The 24,751-nt window shown below is 46.7% G+C and overlaps 2 protein-coding genes across 5 annotated transcripts in view; one reads left to right on the top strand and one right to left on the bottom strand.

Moving 5' to 3' along the window:
* The window catches only part of ZNF652 (zinc finger protein 652), a 56,834-nt gene extending 47,756 nt beyond the window's left edge, over positions 1-9,078 (top strand). For both annotated transcript variants that reach the window (XM_066364508.1, XM_066364509.1), the window contains exon 6: positions 1,675-9,078. In XM_066364508.1, the coding sequence (XP_066220605.1) occupies positions 1,675-2,186 (512 nt within the window). In that variant the 3' untranslated portion in view covers positions 2,187-9,078. The remainder of the gene's footprint in view (positions 1-1,674) is intronic.
* The window catches only part of ABI3 (ABI family member 3), a 523,965-nt gene that overhangs the window by 451,682 nt on the left and 47,532 nt on the right, over positions 1-24,751 (bottom strand). The window lies entirely within an intron of this gene.

Below are 24,751 nucleotides of genomic sequence, written 5' to 3'. Positions count from 1 at the left end.
AACCTGGGTCCTCTGCATCCCAGTCCGATGCTCTATCCACTGCGCCACCCCCTGATCAGGCCGAATGCAGAGTTTTAAATCTTGGCTGTTCACTAGCTATAGAATCTTGGGCAAGTTTCTTCATTGCCTTATCAGTAAAATAGGGATGATAACAAACCTTGCTCATAGGGTCTGTCGGTCTGTCGGTGTGTCACTGAGGATCACCAGGTCTTCTGAAGGCACATAGGAGAAAGCAATCAATGAACAACTAAGATGTCGCAGTGTGCGACGAAAAACTAATGATTGATGTTTCTCATCTCTCCTTTCCTGTCTGTCCCTGTCTGTCCCTCTCTCTGAAAAAAATGAGACCAGAGCACACAGTAGGCTCCGTATACAATAGCATCTATATAAAATGGAGTAAAGCCACCAAGTGGGAAGAAAGGGAGCAATACTGGAGTGACAGCAGACTCTGCAGCAGGAGTTACTGTAAGGATACAAGCTAATACACTGCGCTTGGCTGGAGGAATTGGTAAATACAAGCCTGTGGTCACGGACGCCGGGGTCACAGGCACTCCGCCCCTCACCTCGGCATTCCATGTGAAGTGATTGATGGACATGTACTGTCATCTTGCTTCCCCCCAGAGCCTGCGTAGAGAAGCAGGCAGACGCAGCACAGAACTAAGCAGAAAGTCCAAAGGAAGTTAGGAAGCTTCAACATCAAGCTCTTAGAACCCAAACCCAATTTCTCTTTAAATGCTCTTAGAACTTTGGGATTTCGTTTCCTTTTTGACGCACCGGCCCAGTAGTTCTTGACCAGAAGCTATAGCCCATGCCCCCTCAACTCTCCTTGTATCCATGAACATTGGAAATGGTATGGGGACATTTCTGATTGTCAGAATCTCTTGGGGGCAATAGTAGGCTGGCAGCAGGAATGCTGAGTGCTCTCAGCTGTGCAGGATAGTCCCACGTAATGACGATCGTCAGCAGGAGTGCTCGTAGCTCTCCATTGAGAAACATTCTGCCGTGTGACATTTACGCTGTAGGCTGTCAGGCCAGTGTTTTCCAAGTCTAGTACCAAAGAGGAAGCCCACGCTGAGCATTAGGCACAAGTGGACACCGAGACGTATTTGCTCCACAGGACAGATTCTTTTTTTAAGATTTCATTTTTTATTGATTTGAAAGAGAGAGAAGGGGAGGGGACAAGGAGAAGCGGGAAGCATCAACTCATAGTTGCTTGTCGTATCTGCCTTGACTGGCCAAGCCCAGGGTTTCAAACTGGCGGCACTGCACCACCACAGGCCAGCACCACGGGACATTTCCAGCGCAGTCTTACTTTTGGTTGGAGTATCAGACGCTGCTTACAGAGTAACTTGTCCAAATTTAGAGGCGGAGATTCATCAGCAGTGTTAGCCCCCTTGAGCACAGGAACGCAATGTGAGCAGTTTTTCCTGTGGGATGTGAAGGCCCCCCCTGTTTTTGTTTCTAACCAAGCCCGGATGACAGGTTGTGTGTAAGTTTGACTCGTACCTGCTCATATTTGTCAAGTCCCAACTTTGGAAGACTCGTTTTTGACAATGAAAACATAATAAGGCGCAGGAGAGGAATAGTACTCTCCTTTTTAAATCTGCGGAATCACATAAGCACATCTTTTCCACCTCGTAGTTCATCATTTTTGTGTGTGTGTGTCCCTCTCAGGAGAGAAACCCTTTATCTGTGAAATCTGCGGCAAGAGCTTCACCAGCCGCCCCAACATGAAGAGGCACCGCAGAACTCACACAGGCGAGAAGCCCTACCCGTGCGACGTGTGTGGCCAGCGGTTCCGCTTCTCCAACATGCTCAAGGCGCACAAGGAGAAGTGCTTCCGGGTGACCAGCCCCGTGAACGTGCCGCCTGCTGTCCAGATCCCGCTCACCACCTCCCCCGCCGCCCCAGTCCCGTCCGTGGTGAACACGCCCACAGCCCCAGCCCCTCCAATCAACATGAGTCCTGTGAGCACGCTGCCCCCTCGGCCCGTGCCCCACCCCTTCTCGCACCTCCACATCCACCCGCACCCGCACCATCCGCACCACCTGCCCATCCCTCCAGTCCCGCACCTCCCCCCACCTCCAGCCCTCTTTAAGAGCGAGCCTTTAAATCACAGAGGCCAGGGCGAGGACAACTTTCTGCGGCACCTGGCGGAGAAGAACAGTTCGGCGCAGCATCACTAACATCCGTCCCTTAAGTGCGTTCTCCTTGAGTTCTGTGCCCACGTGTGATCCGCAGAGGGAGTCGCTGCGCGTTTCTGTGGCAGCCAGACTCTCAGCCTCCACCTAGAGCCTCGTCGTTGTCGTCGTTGTCTGGGTGAGTCCACACATCCAAACACGAACAAGATGACCTTGAGCTCACGGAGGGAACTGTCAACTAAACCAGGGGAACCACCAAACCAGAGCCCAATTCGCTTGCATTTTCTGGGGACTTTTATAAATTTCAAATACTCAGACTTGTGGAATTTTATAATTTCATATCGGCTGATGAGGTATGCTTGCTTTTATATCCTGGACTTCTCCTCAAAGAGGGGATAGGCCTGGTGTCCTTTGTACTAATCGGGAAGGCTGTGAGATTAACCCAGAGCATTAATTGTATCACTGTGTATCGTAATGAATTCTTTTCAGCTTTTGGTGCTGGCTGCAGAGTTGAGCTGGCTGTGTTTCACAGTATACCAAGCATTATAGAAAAAATGGAAATTTTCTTCTTTGTGTAGCTCTCCTAACACACTCTTTATTTTACTACAGAAATTATTTTAGAGTTTTTGTATAGACTTCTTTAGTAGTCTGTTTCTAAAATGAAATGTATTTCAATAAGCGGTGTAATTTTTTCAGTGTAGCTGGACCTATGTTGTATAATAGAAAAAATTTTTTATAATCATCAAAATGTGATTCTTAAAGATGCATATAACTTCTATAGTTTAAAGTTATTCTTACATCCGTACAACTCAAAGGTGCTTCAGAAACTAGCTGTATCTGAGAAGGTCTCCAGACCAAGTTCCTACAACAACGAGGTTTTGCTTTCAGAACTTGGCGTTAGTCCTGGGTAGTTTTTTAATCTCTGCTTAACACTCAAGTGTCTGTTGGGCTCACTGACACGCTCTTGTCCTCCATGTTTTGTTTGGTTCAGTTAGCACATTAAATGGATGGTTGCAGAGTGTTGGGCCTTTTCCAGGGAAGTCACCTGAAGCGTGCATGTTTTGAAAATCTGAGGAGAGCTGTTCACTGTCCGGAGGAGGAAGTCGTGGAGATTGGCTCATCCCAGTTGCATCAGCTTCTCACTTCCCGCGGAACTGTGCTCCCATCAACCTCGGTGGGATGGCAAGCTGAAGTCTCAGAATACACTTCCCGTTTTGAGATTGCTTTATTTTTCTAGAATCGTCATGAAAAGATGAAACAGTATACTAAAATCACAAGCATGACGTGGCTGCTAGTGGCTGAGAAATTTGGATGAGAACACAGATTGCTTGCGTTTTACAATGTCCGTGATATCACTGGATGGTCCACAACTGTGAGCTTATTCCAGCGCAGTTTAAACTGCAATGAGGGAAAGAAAACTGCGTTTTGTTGCCCCGTCCTCTGCAAATACTTATGTCCTAGCAGTGTTCGTAGGTGGTAGGGAGAGCGGCGGCTCTAATACCGTTAGGCGGTCTACCTTTCTAATTTTGGAAAACTTTGAAAGAGCACCATCAGGAGCTTATTATAGGAAAGGCTGGACAGAAGGGCTAACATAAATGTATCTAACTGGTCAATTTTATCCTGATTCAATGTAGCTAAAATTTTTTATTTTTTCATCTCTGAGAACTGAGTTCCAAAGTTCGGTTTGCTTCCTTTCTCTCCCTCCCTTGATTTTTTAAATCTTAAAATGTCTTCATTTTCTTCCCTCAGGCTCATAGATCATTGCCTGAATCAGAACCCTGGCTTTTATTTATTTTTGTGTTTAATATTAAATATGCAGACATACTTTAAGCACCTTTCTGGCTGATTAGCTCTGTGGTAGAAAAAATAAATAAAACTCTTTCCATTGAGGTTAAATCACTGTTTTTAAAAGATTGCAATCTCTATTAGTTTTTTGGTTTATATGTCCCTTTTTCCCTCTGATTTTCACCTTTGTCTTCTGTTATATAGATCTAGAAAAATTTTGGAATGAGGCAGAAAAGTATATCAAAACTCACTTTTTTTCCTGGTTTTGCATATAAGTTTGAAAGAGTGGTATTTTAAACATTTTTATACATTCTTGGGACACCCAGGTACCCAAACCAATAAGGAAAGTTAATTTCCTGTTTATGAGTGTTCTGCCTTCAGTGACTCCCCACACTCTTCCTTTGAATTTCATGACAAGTTTGTGGGTCTATACACCTTTATGTAAACATACCATTATCTCATAGCCAAACCTATAATACTAAAATTATTTCTTAAAGATGTAAATTGCAGACCAGTTAATCGGCTATCCCTCATTTTGTTGTAAGTAAATTTCTGGTATAGGGCAACAATTCTGAATTCTTGACTTGAGACCATTGAAGCAATGATTTTATGAGGTGTACTACAATTATAAACTGGAACATCCAGGTAGTCATCTTTAATTTTTTTATTCAAGTGAATATAGCCATAAGGAAAGTATCTTCTACATAGGAAAACCAGTATTAAGCAAGTCATCACCACCACCCTTAACAGAAGCAAAAAAAAAAATAGGGGGGTTTAGAAAAATCAGAATTGTCACACGATACAGTTCTCAGTAAAGTATATTGTGAAACAATCTGGAAAATTCCATCTTTTTTCCTATATAAGTATGCCTTTCCTGATTTGTGGTCTTCAGGAAAATTGCCCAGAACATAATGACTCCTCGTCAGTGTCATATTACATGTGAATAATGAAATGCATTAAGAATATTCACAACTTGAATGCTTCTGAATATAAGAACTGCAGGATTAAGCCTTAAACGCACATCAGGTTTAACATGCTCGAGACTCAGACTCGGGGCTGAACATTTGATTGAGACTCGTTACTAAGATGAGAGCTGGCACTGCATGGTGTGTACTCTCCCAGGTAACGGCACCCCGTGACGTCTTTCCGAATTCTTCCTATTTGCTGTCTGTTTATGAAAAAATAACTATGGAGGAGTTTGAGTTCTCAGCCATTGTCTGTACTTAAGTCATTTTAAGACAACAGTGGCCACATCGCAGCATTATACAGATATCAAATTGAGTCTGTTTCTCAACACTTAATTTTACTGTCTTCAGAGGCTTGTCTCATTGCTAGGGTTAAGACTTGAGGAAAATTCACAAGGACTTTCTTGAGTTGATACTGGTCATTTTTTTCCCATTTTTCTATTTTTTTTCTCATAGATTATTCAAATATAAACTCTTTCTCAGCCTTAATGAAAGGCTGCTTGCTGCTTTCTCAAATTAAATCAGGTGAGCTCATACCGAGTTAGATTTTTAAAATTTGAATGAGGAATATAAGATGATCAGTTTAATGGTACGTGGCTTCATTTCCACGTATATTTGTGATCTGATTCCTATTTTTAGCAAGCAGGGAGGTTGCCACATAAAACTTTACGGGAGTTTAAAGAAACCTTTGCAAATCAGTTGCGTATGCTTTTCCAGTCTACCATTTACATTGACTTTCATTACATTAATGACCGAGCACAGGCATCGCCATAGCTGTACCATCTTTTTAAAAACTACTTTTATTGGAACCCCCTTTCCACTGTGGTCGGATGCTCCCTGTAACTTGATTGTCCCTCACATTCTAAGTGAAGGCAAACTACTCTCAAGAGATGCTTGCGAACTTTGAATTTTCTACTTCTTGAAAAATTTTCAGTTTCTATGTTTGTTGAGTGGATATGTATGTTTTATTTTTATTTCACTAGAAGTTTTAAATTTCAAGAAGATCAAGCAGAAATAGAAATCCATTGCAGATGTATATATATTCACCCCACCTAGCAGATTTCAGTTGTGAAACACAGATGGTGATGGGATTTTATTGCAAGGAAAAAAAGAAAGAAAACTAAAGTTAGAAAACCCTTCTGTTTGAGCTACTGTATAGAAGCGGCAGCTTTTATTACATTGCTGATCTACATGATGAACATTTCAGTGCTGTTCTAGACTGTATGGGAAGTGTTTTATGGAAAAGGGGTTAGGTTCCATTTAAGAATTTGACCAGTTATGTATCTTTGCAAAAATAAACTCACTTGAAACTCTTCAGACTGTAAAATGGAGCAAGTAAATACTGGGTTTTCATTTTCCTTTGCCTGAACCATGATAAGAAATTTCCCAAAAGGTCATTTCTTTTCAGGAGTGAGAGGTCATTAGCCATTATAATGAGATAGTGGCGTTATTATGCAATAACAACACCCTTGTGAACCTGCTTCTGTCATCTGTAGCATTTATTATAGGTAACAATGACCTTCCCACCCTGGACACTACCTCGTTAAAGCAAACCAGAGATCCTCTCTACACTTTCTATGGAAGCCATAAAAGTCGCCATCAATATATCCACTTTCATAGTTCCATACTTTTATACTCTCTAGACTTTTTATAGACTTTATGATCAGGTCTTTTTGTCTTAGACTCAGAGGATAGGTTTTGCAAGATTCAAAAGAAAACCAAACCCCTTGGTTGTCCCAACTTTGAAGCTTGAGGTTCAGTAAGTTTGAATAAAGAACCAGATAATGTACCATTTTTCAAATTCTTCATTTAAGTCCAAACTACTTTGCAGAGTTGCCTATTCAGAAAAGGAATTTCTCTTCCTTCCTAAGTGGAAGCAAAAATATATTCTTGTAAGAAACCACTTATAAAGTGGATTTCTACCTTGTTCCGCCGTGGATTACTCGGTAATACATGTATTGTCACAATATTCCTGGAGTTTTTATTTCCACACAACAGATACATGAACATACACCTCTCTCCCATCATCCTCGACTAGCTCACTGCAGCTTCTGTTCCTGAGTGCCTTCGAAAAGCCAGCGTCCTGGAACATTCTTTTCCTGGTTTAAATCCTACCTCTGATTATTTCATTCTCCACGAGTATTGGAATCGCCCTATTCCGATGGCTGTGGCTCTACAAAACAGCTGAAACCTTGGACCAGAGTTTCGAACGTGCTTTGGTTTTGTTCCCCCGTCATGTGTAGGTGGCATTTTTAGCTTTTATTTCTATCTTATTTCTTCACATGTTTCATGTCTACTGATGAAATATTTTATCCTTACCTTGCTCTTCATTTGCTCTTCTTTCACCGGAAGCCAGATGTTCTTCTCAAACGAAAGGCCGTTGAGTATCTCTCTGGAACACCTTCTGCTCACCCTAGTCTTCCTGAATGCCTTCCATTTCTAAGGGGTCCTGATGCTGCTGTTGCTATGCCCTGTTCCTGTGTGCCCTCTCTCTTCCAGAGACAGTTTGCAAGGTTGTACCCATGCTTTTATTTTAATCAAATCATGAAAAGTGCTCTCTGGGTTTTTCAAAAATCCTTGATTGATTTTTGACCTGCCTCTCATCCTCCTGTCCCTCATACTTTCTTTCCTACTTGTTCTCATCTAATTAAAATATGGTTGATAGATAATATATGAAGGATGTAATAAAAAGGGGGTTGCCATGTGTTCTCTATGTGATATGAGCACCTTATTAATAAAACTGTAGCAATTGGCTAACCTTTCAGTCAGAACGGAAGCCTGTGCTGTGTACAGGTCTCTGGTTCCCTTTCAGTCCTCCCCCCAAACTGAAAACTCTTCAAAATGAGGAAACTGGATTGAGGGGTTTATTTATTTTTTTCAATGAATGAAAACTATTGCATTGAGGATTTTGGCCTTAGTCAATAATCTTCCCTTTTGATTTAAAATATCATGCCTCTTTCCTTCAAATTAATAATAGTAATGCTCAGGTTTTCAAGACTAATAACCACATGAAGTGGGACTCTAAGAAGGCAGCTGTTAATAATTCTTGATCATTTTTGTCTGGTGACAGTATGTTTTGGTGGGACGGTGCAAAATTGTGAGAATTGGTTTGTTTCTGATAATGAGTAAGTTCAAGACTTTGGAAGCCTTCACTGGCTATTTGGAATGGGAAGACCAGTTTACTCAGCACAGCAAGTCTCTTTCTACAGAAATAACTAACAAGGGTTTCTTGTTTTAAATACCTTTGGCTTTGATTTGTCTTGATAGTCTCCTATTGTTGACCTGGAAGCTTGCTTCTCTTTGGTAGTAACTGGCTACCTAAAGTAACCACTTGGAAACGCATGGCTTTTCTCATCTGAGTCACGGGCAGGACGAGTGGAGAGCCGTAGTGGGTTCCCACTTGGAGCTGCGCCCCAGAGACAATGCTGGCTTGTTTCGTGTCTTCTATGATAGGAAACGTTTGGTGCAAGTGTCAGAAGGCCCTTGCCCCTGAGAAATGCCCCCCCCCCCCCACTTTCTAGTTCCAGGTTCCTTTTACGTGATTTGAGCTTTGCTGGTGAGACTGGGGATGTTACAGATTACTTGAAAACGATTTGGGGGACATGCAGGAAATTGAGATGGGGCAAGAAGGGGTAGGAGCTGAATTTTGCTGAACTTCAGAAAGAAATCTGATACTTGTGTTGTTGGTTTTGATCAACCAAAGAGCCTGTCTCTGTACCGGATTTACCAAAGAATCAAGTCGTTTATTAATATCCAGCTCCTGAACGAACACAGCTTCCTTCCCTACCTGTCTTTTACAGTGAAGGGACCGTGTGGTCAGAGGACAGGGATGCCAACTCACATCCTGCATAGGACTTGGGGCTGTGTTTAATTGCACTTGCAAGTTGGTGAGAAATATTCTTTTAGAATCTAACCCTCCCAGCCTGACCTGTGGTGCGCAGTGGTAAAAGCGTCAATCTGGAATGCTGAGGTTGCTGGTTTGAAACCCTGGGCTTGCCTGGTCAAGGCAGGTATGGGAGTTGATGCATTCTACTTCTACCCCCTTCTCTCTCTCTCTCTCTCCCTTCCCCCTCCCCCTTCTCTCTCTCTCTCTCTCTCTCTCTCTTTTGCTCTCCCTCCCTTCCTCCCTCCCTCCCCCCTCCACCCTCTCTCTCCTCTCTCTCTAAAATGGGATAAAATTTTTTTTTTTTTAAAAAGTAGAATCTAAGCTAACCCTCCCAGAAATATCTCATCTGTGCTTGATTATTCAACTCATTAGGTTTTTCAAAAGTTAAAAAAAAAACTATATGGCATACTTTTGCTGTTTACTTCTGAAGTTGTGTCCCCAAGGATATATATACAGCCTCTGAAAATCAGATGGGTCCTTGGAATATGCATTTATTCATTTCTTGACATGAACTGATTCTATTTCATCAGCAGTACTGGCTTTGTCCACAAGGGGGCAACAAAGTACTTCAGCTTCTTTATTCTAAGCCTTCTAAAGAAAGAGCGCGCTTTTAAGTCTCCTATAGAATATCCTCTCTTGACTCAATGCTTATAGATCATAGTTTTTAAGACATTTTCCCTTATTACTATGTCCAGTAGTTGCTCAGCCTTCACAGTGCAAACAATGGTTGATGTGTGGGTCAGAGGTCCTTGTGGGGCAGGCATCGTAATTAGGTCTTTAAAATAATGGTGCCCGAGAGTCAAAGCCAGGACCTTCCCGTGGGAGATGTGTTCCGTGCTGAAGCAGGAAGGCGACCCTCCTTCTTCCAAATCCCACCACCAGCGCAGGCCCAACACATCTCTGAGGACAAGAGTGGAGTGGGTAACTCGGGAAGGTGTCCCTTCTCCCCTGTTCCGCTCCACGTGGCTGTCTGTTACGCCAGGGAGCAGTCCCTGGGTCCCGGAGGCCTCCAGGCTGGAATTCCGTCTGTGCTCCCTCTCTGTCACCTCCTTGTCTTAGGGCCCCTAACCCTCATCAGCTCTCTGACCCCGAGTCTAGTTGCGGCTCCTCGCAGCCGCGGACCGTAACTGTTCCCGTGTAGAGCCAGGAGGCATTTGCCCCTGGAATGGCCTTCCTAACACATACCCGTCTCCTTCCCCCAGCCACGTCTGACCCTGAGCAGTACAGGTAGATAGAGGTGTCCGCTTGTGACTCCAACACTTGACAAAAAAAATGACACTGAAGCTGTGATTTGTTTAGGTGACAGGTGGCCGGGCGTAGCTTGTTCGTTTGTTGAATTTTTTGTTTTCCCCAACAGTACCGAAATCACTTGCACTTTTCCTCGTTTCTTCTAGAAAAGAAAATCCAGTTTGCTTGCCAGAAATTGTTTAGTGTTAGGTTTACAAAGCTTGTTGTTGAATGTTGAACATTTGTCCAAAGGAGTTTGACAAAACAGAAGCTGCTCGGTCCCTGTTCTGCCTGCCCGGTCGCAGAGATCCAGGCCGGCGGCCGGGGTACTTGTGTCAAGTGCAGTCCTCCCTCTGCCAAGACGCGGTTGAAGGTCAAGTTGACTCGTGTAGGGCAGGTACTCTCATGCTGCAATGAAGTTTAGAAGAGACTTTTGGTTGGGGGTGTGACAGGTCGGGAGGACAGGATCTCCTGAGATGGGAAAGATACTGGGGTCAGGAGAGCTGGTGGCCGCAGGCGCCGGTGCAGCGGGCCCACGCTCTCCGGGATGTGCACACTAGCCTCGCTCCCTGAGTCACGTTCTCCAGCATCCTGTCAGCCCCCCCCCCCCACCCCGTGTACTGATCCCCCCTTGTGTTAACTGTACCAATATTATTTTTTTAGCAATTGAAATGCACTTTTTTATTTCAACTCAATCATGATTTTAAGTATAAAAAATTTATAGACTGTTAAAACTACTTTTTGTGTATTTTTAACCACTTGATGTAGCATTGTCTATTTTATTCTGTGAGACTCTGGTGCACGGTGTGCCACTTCATGATATTTCCGAGATGCTGGGCCTTTGGATGTGTACGGTAACCGACTTAATGCTAATGTTCAAAGTAAAAAACAAAAATACAAAAAGCCTTATCTGTTGTCTTTTCTTATGTTTATCTGTATTTATTTGTTTTTTATTGAATTTTGGGGGGTATGACACTGGTCAACAAAATGATACAAGTTTCAGGTGCAAATTTTCGTAACACATCATCTGTCCACTGGACTGTGTGTTCACCACCCAGGTCGAGTGCGTCCATCACCATCTCTCCCCCCATACCCTCTCCCCCTCCCCCCATTGTGTGTCTTTCTTCATTGCTTCCTCATCCTCCATTCACAACATTTTGAGGTCTCCTTGCTCAACGAGTTGTCTTTTTTCTGTAACATGAACAATCCTTATCTGCTATTATCAGTTGTCTCTGGCCCTGGGGATAGGCTGCTGGCCCGCAAACCCCGCCCACCTCTGTCTGAAGGACGTGTCTACAGGGCTGCCCGCCAAAGTTAGAGCGATGCTTCTCTTCTTTCGGTGCTGCCTGGCCCCATGCTGACTGGTTTCAGAAACACGACTGTCCAGCTGCGCAATATTTGAAAAAAAGGATCTGAACTGGTTTGAATAAAAATAAGCACAGATGGAAACAGCTTACAAAGTGCATTCAGTGAAAAGCAGTACCTATAAAATACGGCACTTAGCATGAGGTGCCCCATCCTCCCATCCCCCCATCCCCATCTGTAAAGCCTGTACCCAGGGCCACCATCACAGCAGCCTGGTCCATGCAAGTTCGCATTGGATTCGGACAGTAGGTAAAGAAACAACAGAGCCACGAACTGGTGGGCCATCATCTTTAATCCTAGCTTGCACCTGGCAGGCAAGTAAAAACACACACTGGGCTCCAAAACCCACTCATTCAGCACTCACAAAGCTACTGACTTATCCGAGTTTCCTAGAATCAAAGGTTTCTAGCTCACCAGACCTATTCATCTCTGTTCCCCATCTCCTTTCTTCTCCCTGCACAAACTCTGCACAAACTGGCTTCTCACTCAACACTCCACCATCTTGGCTGCTTCTCCTGGCCTACTGCACATGGCCTCTCTCTGCTCTCCTCTCTGCTCTGGTATCTAATACTAATCTCAGGAACCAAGAGAGCAAGCTCCTGTTCTGCCCTCATTTTTTTTTTTTTTTTTCATTTTTCTGAAGCTGGAAACAGGGAGAGACAGTCAGACAGACTCCCGCATGCGCCCGACCGGGATCCACCCCGCACGCCCACCAGGGGGCGACGCTCTGCCCACCAGGGGGTGATGCTCTGCCCATCCTGGGCGTCGCCATATTGCGACCAGAGCCACTCTAGCGCCTGGGGCAGAGGCCACAGAGCCATCCCCAGCGCCCGGGCCATCTTTGCTCCAATGGAGCCTCGGCTGCGGGAGGGGAAGAGAGAGACAGAGAGGAAAGCGCGGCGGAGGGGTGGAGAAGCAAATGGGCGCTTCTCCTGTGTGCCCTGGCCGGGAATCGAACCCGGGTCCTCCGCACGCTAGGCCAACGCTCTACCGCTGAGCCAACCGGCCAGGGCTCTGCCCTCATTTTATAGTGTAGAAATCAAAACCTTTAATCCAATATACAAAATAAGGAAGTCTCTGATACAAAGTCACTTATCTGAGGCATAATTGGATTATACCACCCCACATCAAAAAGGGTGGGAAAGGCCTGACCTGCGGTGGCACAGTGGATAAAGCGTCGACCTGGAAATGCTGAGGTCGCCGGTTCGAAACCAGCTCCTCCCCCCTTCTCTCTCTCTGTCTTTCTCTCCTCTCTCTCTCTCTCTCTCTGTCTCTCTCTCTGCTCTTAAAAATGAATAAATAAAAAATAAATAAAATTTTAAAAAAAGGGTGGGAAAGGCTTAGTCCTAAAACCAAGCCCCAGGCTATAAGGATCCTGCTTGCCCACAGCCTGCCCCCAACACACATTAATATCACCTGGGCAATGCACTTCCATGTGGGCAGCGCCATCTTTAACAAAGTGAGCGTAATATATTTTATCTGGCCTGACCAGGCGGTGGCGCAGTGGATAGAGCGTCGGACTGGGATGTGGAAGGACCCAGGTTCGAGACCCCGGGTTTGCCGGCTTGAGCGCGGCCTCATCTGGCTTGAACGAAAAGCTCACTAGCATGGACCCAAGGTCACTGGCTCGAGCCGGGAGGGGGGGGGTACTCAGTCTGCTGAAGGCCCGCGGTCATGGCACATATGAGAAAGCAATCAATGAACAACTATGGTGTCGCTGTGGAACACTGATGATTGATGCTTCTCATCTCTGTTCCTATCTATCTGTCCCTATCTATCCCTCTATCTGACTCTCTCTCTGTCCCTGTAAAAAAAAAAAAAAAATTTTTTTTATCTGCCCAACACCATCCATCCGTCTGCTCATTTACTCCACAAGCGTTGATTGAGTGCCTAGGATGTGCTGAGCACCCATCTAGCCACTGGGGACTCAGCCATGCACCAGACAGACAGAGCCCCTGCTCTGAGGGGCCCGGGCTCCAGGGGAGGAAACTCCACAGGAAACCATTACCTGGTAGAATGTCAGGGGGGAACCCGGAAGATCAGCTACTTTCTGCCACAAGTCTTCCCAGCTCGGATCCACCCTGTTTTGTTCTGTCTGATTCCAATGAGGGAGTTAAGCAGTCGGGAAGGAAATCATATTGTTCAAGGTTCCCTTTGTTTCAAACCTCTTACAACGGCAGGAAACTGCCCGGACCATAGAATTACCGTTCTTATTCTCTATCATCTTGTAACTCTGGCCAGATACTGTTGTTAACACATTCTTCCATGGCTTTAAAGTAGATACTCCCCTACCCCAAAATATACTGAATCAGTGGCTTTCAAACTTTGACCGTGACCCATAGGAAGATGTGTTTTTCCATCGCTTGGTTTCCCGATACACATATTTATGAGCTTATTTATGTAAGTGAATTAAAAGTTCAAGGAAACACCTTTGCGTGGCACTTTGATATTTTCCACTTTTTTAGATGCTGATCATGAACTACTGAATTAATTTCAGCACCCACTGAGCAGTCCTGCCTGCAGTTGGGAGAGGCCCGTTCTACACAGTGCGTCCGCATGTCACTGGACGCCAGCAGCAGCCTGAACTCAGTTTTGTGTAGAATCACATTGTTCGACGTGGTTCTTCCAGTATCTGAGGTCTTACGTTCCTACTGCTGACTGGGTCCAAGCTCTGCGGCTCCCTGCACAGGTGGTCTCATTCCAGTGCCTGCGGTGGGGACACCAGATCTCGGGCCCATTCCAGCCCTTTCTCACATGCCTGTAACCCACTGTAACCACTGCCCATACCAAAGTAACTAGAGCTACTTCCTTGTAATTTAAACATGAACTCCCTTTTCCAGATCTCCATGGCAAATGGTAACAATGATCATCAATGAGTCACAGCTCTTTGTGTCCATGCTCTTTTTTTTTTTTTTTTTTTTTTTTGTATTTTTCTGAAGCTGGAAACGGGGAGAGACAGTCAGACAGACTCCTGCATGCGCCCGACCGGGATCCACCCCGCACGCCCACCAGGGGCGAAGCTCTGCCCACCAGGGGGCGATGCTCTGTCCCTCTGGGGCGTCACTCTGCCTCGACCAGAGCCACTCTAGCGCCTGGGGCAGAGGCCAAGGAGCCATCCCCAGCGCCCGGGCCATCTTTGCTCCAATGGAGCCTTGGCTGCGGGAGGGGAAGAGAGAGACAGAGAGGAAGGGGGGGGTGTGGAGAAACAAATGGGCGCTTCTCCTATGTGCCCTGGCCGGGAATCGAACCCGGGTCCCCCGCACGCCAGGCCGACGCTCTACCGCTGAGCCAACCGGCCAGGGCCTCCGTGCTCTTTTGTAGTGTGTCCTTTCCTTTCCTCCCAGTTAAGTTCCCAATAAGAGGAGTGGCCATTCTCAACTCCATCAAATCTGGGCGGGGCTTGTGATTTCTGTGACCAAGAGAGAAAGTGGCCGAAATAATGCACAAGCCCTGGAGCCTGTGCCTCGAGGTGTCCTGCAGCTTCTGCCTCCGTTCTCTTGGAGCGCGACTGCGCAGGTAGACACTCGGGCTGGACCACTGCGGACGAGAAGCAGCGCGGGGAGGTCCCGCTGTCCAGCCGAGGCTCCCGACTTGTGGGTGAGGACATCTCAGACCCTCCCACTAAACACAAGCTTGGGATCCCGGGTGAGACTGGAGGAATACTGCCCAGCCAATGCAAAAAATTCCTAGAAATTAACTATTATTGTTACAAGCCACTGAGATCTGGGGTGGTTGTTACACAGCAATAGATAACTTGGAACAGCCCTCAGCTTTAGGTCTGACAGTCACTAAGAGCTTATACCTGGGCATATAGCTTATGCAAGAAGCTGGACTTTTTGCCTGACCAGGCGGTGGCACAGTGGATAGAACGTCGGACTTGGGTGCGGAAGACCCAGGTTTGAGACCCCGAGGTGGCCAGCTTGAGTGCGGGCTCATCTGGTTTGAGCAAAAGAAAAGCTCACCAGCTTGAGCCCAAGGTTGCTGGCTCAAGCAAGGGGTTACTCGGTCTGCTGAAGGCCCGTAGTCAAGGCACATATGAGAAAGCAATCAATGAATAACTAAGGTGTTGCAACGCGCAACAAAAAACTAATGATTGATGCTTCTCATCTCTCCGTTCCTGTCTGTCTATCCCTGTCTATCCCTCTCTCTGACTCTCTCTGACTCTCTCTCTCTCTGTCTCTGTAAAAAAAAAAAAAAAAAAAAGAAGCTGGGCTTTTTGGCCATAGCCAAGTAATAGTTTTAGCTCATTTGTTTCTAGGTCCCTGCAACCTTTCTTTCCAATCCATACTTAGAAACTATGAACTGGAAAGGAAGGAGGGCTTCATGCTCACAGCTGATTTCACCAATAACACAACCAGTTCAGAATCCCTCTCTGCCCAGTCTTCTGGCCTGCTCACTCTTCTGCGTTCCCAGCTTTATTCCTGACCTTCCTGAGTTAGAAAATGCCTGGTTTTAGAGCCCTCTGACATGTCCCTTAGTCCCTGCACCCAAAGCATAATAGAACCCTGTCTAGCTTCAGTGCTCTGCAACAACTTGGACCTTCCGAAGATGTCATTGAGGGAGACAGTACAATAAAGGAGTTAGAAACACCAGGCTTGTTCACAGAAAAACCTGGGCTCAGCCTTCTCTCTCCCACACAGTAATTTGTGTAGCTGTGAGCGAGTTATTTAACCACTCTGAGCCTGTTCCCACGTCTGCAAAAGAGGATATTAATAGCAACTCCCTTAAGGTCAGTGTGAGGATTAAATAAAGCAAGGCAGGTGAAATGCTCAGTTCAGCCTTTGTCAGTTTGTATTTGTGACAGGCCGCTCTAAGATATCCCAGTGACCCTCACCTCCTGGTAGTCACTGCCTTGTGTGTCCTTTCTCCTTTAGTGATTGTTTCTCAGGAATACTATGACAGAAGTGATGTGATGTCAGTTCCAAGATTAGTTGGGCGTGGTCTCTCACTCTCCAATCACCAGCTGCATGTCATGAAAACACTTAGGCAGCCCAAGGAGAACAGGACCAGGAACTGAAGTGAGCCAGCAACCGCGTAAATGACCTTGACAGTGGGTCTTCCGAGGCCTGCCAGCAGCCACACGGGGGAGCTGGAAACGGGCTCTCTAGCCCCATGAGAGTCTTGAGGTGATTGTAGCCAAGCCAGAAGCTTATGATGACCCCAAGAGACACTCTAAGCCAGAGACACTGTCTAAGCTGAACTCCGATTCATGACCGACAGAAACTATGGATAGTCACTATTTGTTGTCTTAAGCTGCTATGTTTGGGGGTAATTTATCATGCAGCAGTAGACAATTAATAAAAGTACAGATGTTGGCTCTTAGGAGACACAGGAAATGGTCACTGGAGTGGGCACTGTGGGGTGCCCCGCGTTCTCCCCTTCGGGCTTGAGGCACTCGTTCTCCCAGCTGTTCCCGAGTGTCTGTGCCACCAGCTCTCATCTGAGGTCCTCTCCAGTGCCACCAGCTCTCATCTGAGGTCCTCTCCAGGAGTGGCTCTCAGCTGAAGAGAGCCACCTCCCCCAGTCACACCTGCGCTCCTCCCCAGGGGCAGCCCACACCCAATGACTGGTTGGTGCAGAGGCACTAAGAGCAAGACCCACTGCCTCAAGCGGGGCAGTTCTGAAGCGCCACCCTCTCCTGAGCTCCCTGTGAAGTCCGCCGAGGCCTTTGATGTGCACACGTCACATTTCACCCCATGCCCTACCTGACCCCTGGCCATGCCTCTAGCAAGGGTATTCTTCAGAACTCAATCAAACCAGCGCACCTCTAGGAGGCTAAGGGTGTATTTTCCCTTTGCTTTCTCAACAAAAGCTAAATTCTGAGGAATTATCCCAGAAAGATCTGTTGGGAGAACCTTTTGCCTAATGGAGTGAATCTCTGTGCTGTCCATGCAAAGCACACAAGTTTTTTATTTCTTCCTTCCTTCTTTCTCTCCCTCCCTCTCTCTCTCTTTCTTTCTTTCCTTTTTTTTTAATGTGAGAACTTAACAGGAGATAGACTCCTGCATGCGCCCCTACCAGGATCTACCTAGCAACCCCTGTCTGGGACCATGCTCCCAACTGAGCTATTTACCATGCAATTCTGTAGGCAGGGCATCTGGGCAGGCTAGACTGGGTTCTGCTCAGTGTATTGGGTCAACAGTGCCATAGAGCATAACATAATCACAGGACTAGTAGCTCATCATATTAATGAGTTCCAGGGACTAGGGTGTGGCATCTTGGGGGACCACTTTTAGAATGCTGCCTCCAGCAGTCTACCCTCTGGCCCCCCAAAATTCACATCTCTACCAAATGTAAAATACATTCATCTCCTTCCAAGTTTCCCTTGCTGAGGCATGGACAGGGGTCAAGTAGGGCGCAGGGGTGAAGTATGATGTGTGCACATCAAAGGCCTCAGCGGACTTCACACGGAGGCTCCACAGAGCCATCCTCAGCGCCAAGGGCATGTGCTCAAAGCACTCAAGCCATGGCTGCGGGAGGAGGAGAGGAGAGAGAGAGAAGGGGAAAGAGAGGAGAAGCAGATGGTCACTTCTGTGACCAGGAATCGAACCTGGAACATCTACATGCAGGGCTGACACTCCCTCAAAGTTCTTGTAACTGTCATCCTATGCCAGTCCCCTCATTGTATGTTGGGAGCGTTGGGAACATAAGTAAAGAAATAATTTATTTCTTTAGTTTCATAGGCCTATAGACAGAAAAGAATTGTGTCCAGGAGCTGTGCTTACAGGGTTATATTCCAAGGACTCCTCTGTACCTGACTTAAATGATGAAATTTTGGACTTTTGAGCTGATGATGTTTAGATGATTCTGGACTTTGAATAAATGATGGAATAGGGTGAGACCCTTGAGAACCTTGGAAGGAGATGAATGTATTTTACATTTGGTAGAGATGTGAATTTTGGGGGGCCAGAGGGTAGACTGCTGGAGGCAGTATTCTAAAAGTGGTCCCCCAAGATGCCACACCCTAGTCCCTGGAACTCATTAATATGATGAGCTACTAGTCCTGTGATTATGTTATGCTCTATGGCACCGCTGACCCAATACACTGAGCAGAGCCCAGTCTAGCCTGCCCAGATGCCCTGCCTACAGAATGGCATGGTAAACAGATGTTGTTTTAAGCAGCTTTTTGTGATAACTTGCAATACAGCAATAGAAAACCAACTGCCTCAGCCATATATAGAGAGAAACTCTCACCTCCTGTAGCCAGAAAGCAGAAAAGATGAGGATCAGGCCCCTGACTTCATTATATGAGCAGCACAGCTCCAGGTCCAGTTGAGTTCTCATCCACTGCAAGCCTACTATGGCATGCTCAGGGCTCTGCTTGGGAAGGGGAGGGGCCCTGAGATTTCTAATGGCAACATCCGGGTTCGTGCAATCCCAGATCTCCTTGCACCTGCTGGGACTGCAGGAGCGGTTCGCTCCTCCCTGTAAGAGGCTGACATTCCCCGGTTGCTTGAAGAAGATGCCAAGGCCTCGCCTGTAGTAACGCACACCTCCCTGGGTCTACCTCACCTCTCCTCCTGGCCACCAGACTAATAAGTAGTCAAGTCACAGCATAACCTGGTCAGGGAAGTGCTGGCCTTCCTAAAGGAAAGAAAAGGACATGCCAGTTGTCACTTTTTGCCTCTTAGCTCCAAATATATCCTCCATTGCCTGCTCAGTGAGGATGATTCTAAGCCCTATAAATAGAAGTCCAATGCCTTGGAGGCCTGGATGGGTCCTGGGGCCTTTGCATACTTAGTAATGCCGTGTCAATTCATATAACTGGTGGCACAGAAGGATGCCCACTTCGCGTGGGGTCCAGAGTAGAAAAGGGTCTTCAGCAGGTCTAGGCAGGCCGACCACTTGCAGATAAGAACAATACAACGATGAACTTAGAGCTATTTCTGAAGAAATGCTGTGGAGTTTATGCAGACCCCACCAGGAGAACCATGTAGACACATATACAGTCTGGAGAGGTCCATACCATCTGTGCAAGATCATTATAAACCTTTTGTAACACAGCTTCTGGAATGCCACTGGACTCTGGTAGAAACAGAACACCTGACCATGGCCATCAACATTCATAGAGCAAGAACTGCCCATCAAGAGCTCAATTCTGCCTGACCTGTGGTGGCGCAGTGGGTAAAGCGTCGACCTGGAAATGCTGAGGTCGCCGGTTCAAAACCCTGGGCTTGCCTGGTCAAGGCATATATGGGAGTTGATGCTTCCTGCTCCTCCCCCCTTCTCTCTCTCCTCTCTCTCTCCCCCCCCCTCCTTTCTAAAAAATGAATAAATTTTAAAAAAATAAAAAAAAAAAAAAAAAAAGAGCTCAATTCTGTCCGACTCACCAGTTCAGAAGGTCAGGTGGGCCTAGCAGTACTCTAAGATGCCAGAATATATTCAGGATTGAACTTGAGCAGGAAGAGAAAACAGAAGCAAGATGTACGAGGAAGCTACACAAGCACACAGCCTGGGCCCCAGGTCACCCACCACCATCACCATGGTACCTCTCCTATAGCTTACATGTGTGCTGGCCGCATGGGAGCAGGGTCGGGGTGGTTCCTTATGGTTATCTGAGAAAAGCAGAGCTTCGTTCACAAAGTGGTCGGCTTGGTGGATGCAAGCTGGGAGTAGGCTACTGCTACACTCCAGTCCTATTCTGGGAGGTCCTGAAAAACAGCGGTGAGGAGAATGGACATTCACTATATGTGGAAGGAGAAGTTGTTCAAGGTAAGAACATATCAGAAATGCCTGACTGGTAGTGGCACAGGGGATAGAGCATCAACCTGGGACCTTAGTGTCCAAAGCCCTTGGACCAAAAGCCCAAGGTCGCCACCAACTTGAGCGCGGGCTCATCCAGCTTGAGCACAGGCTTGCCAGCTTGAGCGCAGGTCGCCAGCTTGAGCATGGGATCATCAACATGATTCCAAGGTCGCTGGCTTGAAGCCCAAGGTCGCTGTCTTGAGCAAGGGCTCACTGGCTCAGCTTGAGCCCTCAGTCAAGGCACATATGAGAAGCAACCAATGAACAGCTAAAGTGACATAACTGTCTCTCTCACCAAAAAAAAAAAAAAAAAAAAAGACTATAACAGAGGCATACACAGTGACAAATGGCTTGACTAGTTGGCCAGGGGCTTAAGACTTGAGAAATAAAGTTTGGAGGATCAGGGACAAGGAGGTATGGGAGAGAGATTGTGGATGAATCTATGGGAATGGGCATGAAATGTGAAGATCTTCACATTCCTCATGAACCCCCATCAGTGAGCACCAACCACTGAAGAAGAAGTACACACTACGTTGACAGAATAAGTGGGTCAATTGCCATTAGCCAGCTTCTTCATTGGTCAATCCAGTGCTCACTCAGTGGGTACGTGGAGATCCATGGAGACAGGGAATGGAAGATATAACTGGGCAAAATACCATGGGCTCTTGTTCACCAAGACTCATTTAGCTACTGCCAACCAATGTTCCAGTAAGAGACCAATGCCGGCCTGACCTGTGGTGGCGCAGTGGATAAAGCGTCGACCTGGAAATGCTGAAGTCGCCGGTTCGAAATCCTGGGCTTGCCTGGTCAAGGCACATATGGGAGTTGATGCTTCCTGATCCTCCCCCCTTCTCTCTCTCTCTCTCCTTTCTAAAATGAATTAAAAAAAATAAAATAAAAAAAAAAAAAAAGAGAGAGACCAATGCCATGGACCTGATACAGCACCACTATTTCTCAGAGCTCAACTAGCCACTTGAAGACAAGTAGATTACACCGGATCTCTTCCAGTCTGGATGAGGCAACAATTCACCTTGGCTGGAATCAAGGGGGATGGGGTTGCCTTTCCTGCCACAAGGCCTGTGATGCTTCATTCTATGTGCCATTTTGGCCAAGTGATAGTACCCTTATTCAATCAAACACATATACAGGTGTTGCTGTGATAGTATTTACCATCTACAGTCAACTGATTTTAAATAAAGGAGATTATCCTTGATAATCTGGGTGGGCCTCATCTAATCAGTTGAAAGGCCTTAGGATCAACACTGAGAACAAAGAAATTCCACTGTGGACTGCAGTAGCGGCTCCTATCTGAGCGTTCTGGCCTGCCACCCACCTAATATATAGATTTGGACTCATCTAGCCAGCCTCCCACAATTGTGTAGTGCCTTGCAATAAATCAATTCTATCTATCTATACCTAAAACTATACCTATGAATAAAACTAGATATGAAACACACATCTACTGATTGTGTTCCTCCAGCAGGGCCCTGACTGACATGGGTCTGTGTCAGCATCACTATCTGTGGGTTTATTTTAAGAAAACAGAAGTAACAGTAGACAGTAGAGTCTTCCACTCCCAGATCAGCAGTTTCCAGGGAACCCGACTTAAGGCCATGTCTTGTCCTAAGCACCTAGTGTGTGGCATGTGTTAACATGGACTTGATGTTAAAGACAATACCAGGGAATAAGAGAACTATTCAGAGCCCTGGCTGGTTGGCTCAATGGTAGAGCATTGGCCCAGTGTGTAGAAGTCCCAGGTTCGATTCCCAGTCAGGGCACACAGGAGAAGTGACCATCTACTTCTCTCCCCCCCCCCCCCGTCTCTCTCTCTTCTCCTCCCATAGCCATAGCTCAAATGGTTTAAGCAAGTTGGCCCCAGGTGCTGAGAATGGTTCCATGGCCTCACCTCAGGTGCTAAAATAGCTTGGTTGTTGAGCAACACAGCAACAGCTGTGTTGCTGTCCAAATGGGCAGAGCAGTAGGAGGGTTGCTGGGTGGATCCTGGTTGGGGCACATGCAGAAGTCTGTATCTGCCTCCCCACCTCTCACTTAATAAAGAGAGAGAGAAAGAGAAAGAACTTTTCAGGATCAGAATTCTTGAGGCTGGTATTTTGTGCTGCCCACTGAGGCCCAGGAAATGTTAATAACCACAGATGGTGGTAAATCACATGTGTAATGTTGTCAATGGATGACAGGAATGGTAACTAGAGTGTGGCCAGACTGAGTGGGTGGGTAAGACTCATCCAAAGACTTGCTGAGAAGGCTTCCTCCCTTGAGTAAATGGACAGGTGTTGATGTGGGGTGACAGTCTGGGGTCCCTGTACGATGGATGCAGAAGCACAGTCCCCTGCAGTCCTTCAAATATGAGGTGACCAGGTCAAGCCCTGAAAGGGGTCAGAAGCTGAGGAATGATATCTCGAGCAGTTGGAGGAATGAGAGATGCTCCCCTGGAGTCAGGAAATTGAACTGAAAAATAAGAACAGTTGGTATTTAGCATGTGGAAATTACTTTTCTTGGTTTCTGGTTGTGACTTTGCAAAATCAGTTTAGAATGCCACTGAGCTGCTTTGACTAATGCACTGGTTTCACAGCTGGGTTTTACTTTGCCTCATGCTGGGCCCAGGTGAGAGGAGAATTCATTACTGTAAGCCAGCACAGTGGGTTAAAAGCCAGCAAATCCAGCGAGCTCATTGGGAAGGGGCCAGCCCAAGGCAGGCCTGGACAGCAGTTTTAAGGAGGAATGTAGGCGAGCTGAGGTGAACGACAGTGGTTTGGGTTAGCAAATAGTATCCCAGACCATCTTAGACCACAAAATAGTGCTCACCCTGAAAAGCTACAAAATTAGAACTTCAAATAAGTGCTAGTTACAAATTAAGACTGCCTTATTTACCTTGCGTGTCCTCAGGGAGCCACAGCTTTCTGCCCAGGCTGCTGCCACAGGAGAACACCTAGAATTAGGTACTGGCCATGTTTGGGTTGGGTCTGTTAAGACCCACACCCACCGTCTTGAGTAGAAGAACAGGGCCCTTTTCAAAGAGGTTGGTTTTTTCCACCTTTTTATGATCCAAGTTCCCAGACCCCAGGGATGGGTCAAGGGGACAGCTGGGGACTTCAGCTCAGGAGACCAATGGTGGAAACCTCCACACAACTCAGGGACCACTGGAGTGAACACTGAGGGCTGCCGCCGCAAATAAAACCACAGGCTGGGGGGGATGGCAGGGAAGCAGGCTCCATCTAAGTCACCTGACCTGTAACTGGCAGGCCGGCTACAGCCCCTTCTGCCTCCTCAGCTTTCCTGCGGGCCCACCCTCTCACCCCCACGGCCCCTCTCCAGTCTCTGAGCCGATCCTCCCACACGCTCCCCCAGGGCCGCCCTGGGCGTGGCCTTCTCCTCCATCCTGCCACGTTCCTTCCGTTTGTTGTTCTCCATCGATGTGCGAGACAATCCCAGGAGACACGGCGAGCAGCTGGGCTTTAGGTTCGAGAGTCAAAGCTCTCTAAGTCAAAACTCCATGCGGCACATTCCTTGGTGTCTCATCCCTCATTTTACGAGGGAACTGGCTCCGTCCGGCCACACTGCAAGTTCATGGCCCAGCGAGGCTGCACCCTCTGCCAACAGTCCCAGGACCGCCCTGCAGCACTCCCTACTCATCTGGTCACGTGCATATTGGTATTTCTCGTATTTCAGTTATTCAGATAGATGTAGAAATTCCAATTCATTCATGTTTTATTTAGAAATTAAATGTAATGGGGTGATATTGACCGATAAGAGTACATAGGTTTCAGGTGAACATCTCTACAGCATTTGAACTGTTGGTTGTGTTGTGTGCCCATCACCCACAGTCAAATCATTTTCTTTGGCTGTATATTCGTACTTCTTAATTCATTTATATTTTAAAGGAAGGGAAGCAATATATATAAAGAAATTGTTTTTATTAAGTGAGAGGCGGGGAGGCAGAGACAGACTCCCGCATGCACCCCGACCAGGATCCACCCGGCAAGCCCCTTACCAGGCGATGCTCTGCCTGTCTGGGCCGTTGCTCCATTGCTCTACAGCTGAGCTATTTTAGCACCTGAAGTGAGGCCACGGAGCCATTCTCAGCACCCAAGGCCAACCTTGCTCAAACCATTTGAGCCATGGCTGCGGGTGGGGAAGAAAGAAAAATGGGGGTGAGGGAGAAGCAGATGGTCGCTTCTTCTGTGTGCCCTGACTGGGAATTGAACCCAGGACTTCCAAATGGTAGGCCAACACTATCGCTGAGCCAACTGGTCAGGGCCAATATAGAAATTAATCCAAAAAAGAGCAGTAGGTTCCAACTTCACTTTTTTTTCCAACTTTATTTTTATTGGATATTCATTCTATAATTCATTGCATGTTTAATATAGCAAGTTGCCATTCTGAGCTGCGTTTGTCTTGTGCTAAGACATTGGCATCCTCTGAGCATCCCAAACCAGATGTCAGGGACTACAGAGTCTGGAAGTTTCTTCACTAGTGGATAAGCCACGCACAGAGACTCCAGACTCAACTGCGTCAGGCTGTCCTGATGCCTACGAACGGAGGGGGAAATGGAGACCGCCTCTTCTCTCCTTGCCTAGGACAAACGGAACAACTAGACCCTGTTATCCCTCAGGCCACAC

The sequence above is a fragment of the Saccopteryx leptura genome, chromosome 2 (genome assembly GCF_036850995.1).
Source record: "Saccopteryx leptura isolate mSacLep1 chromosome 2, mSacLep1_pri_phased_curated, whole genome shotgun sequence".
Lineage (NCBI taxonomy): Eukaryota > Metazoa > Chordata > Mammalia > Chiroptera > Emballonuridae > Saccopteryx > Saccopteryx leptura.
Note: the sequence above shows the minus strand (reverse complement) of the source record. Positions and strands in the feature narration are given on the sequence as shown.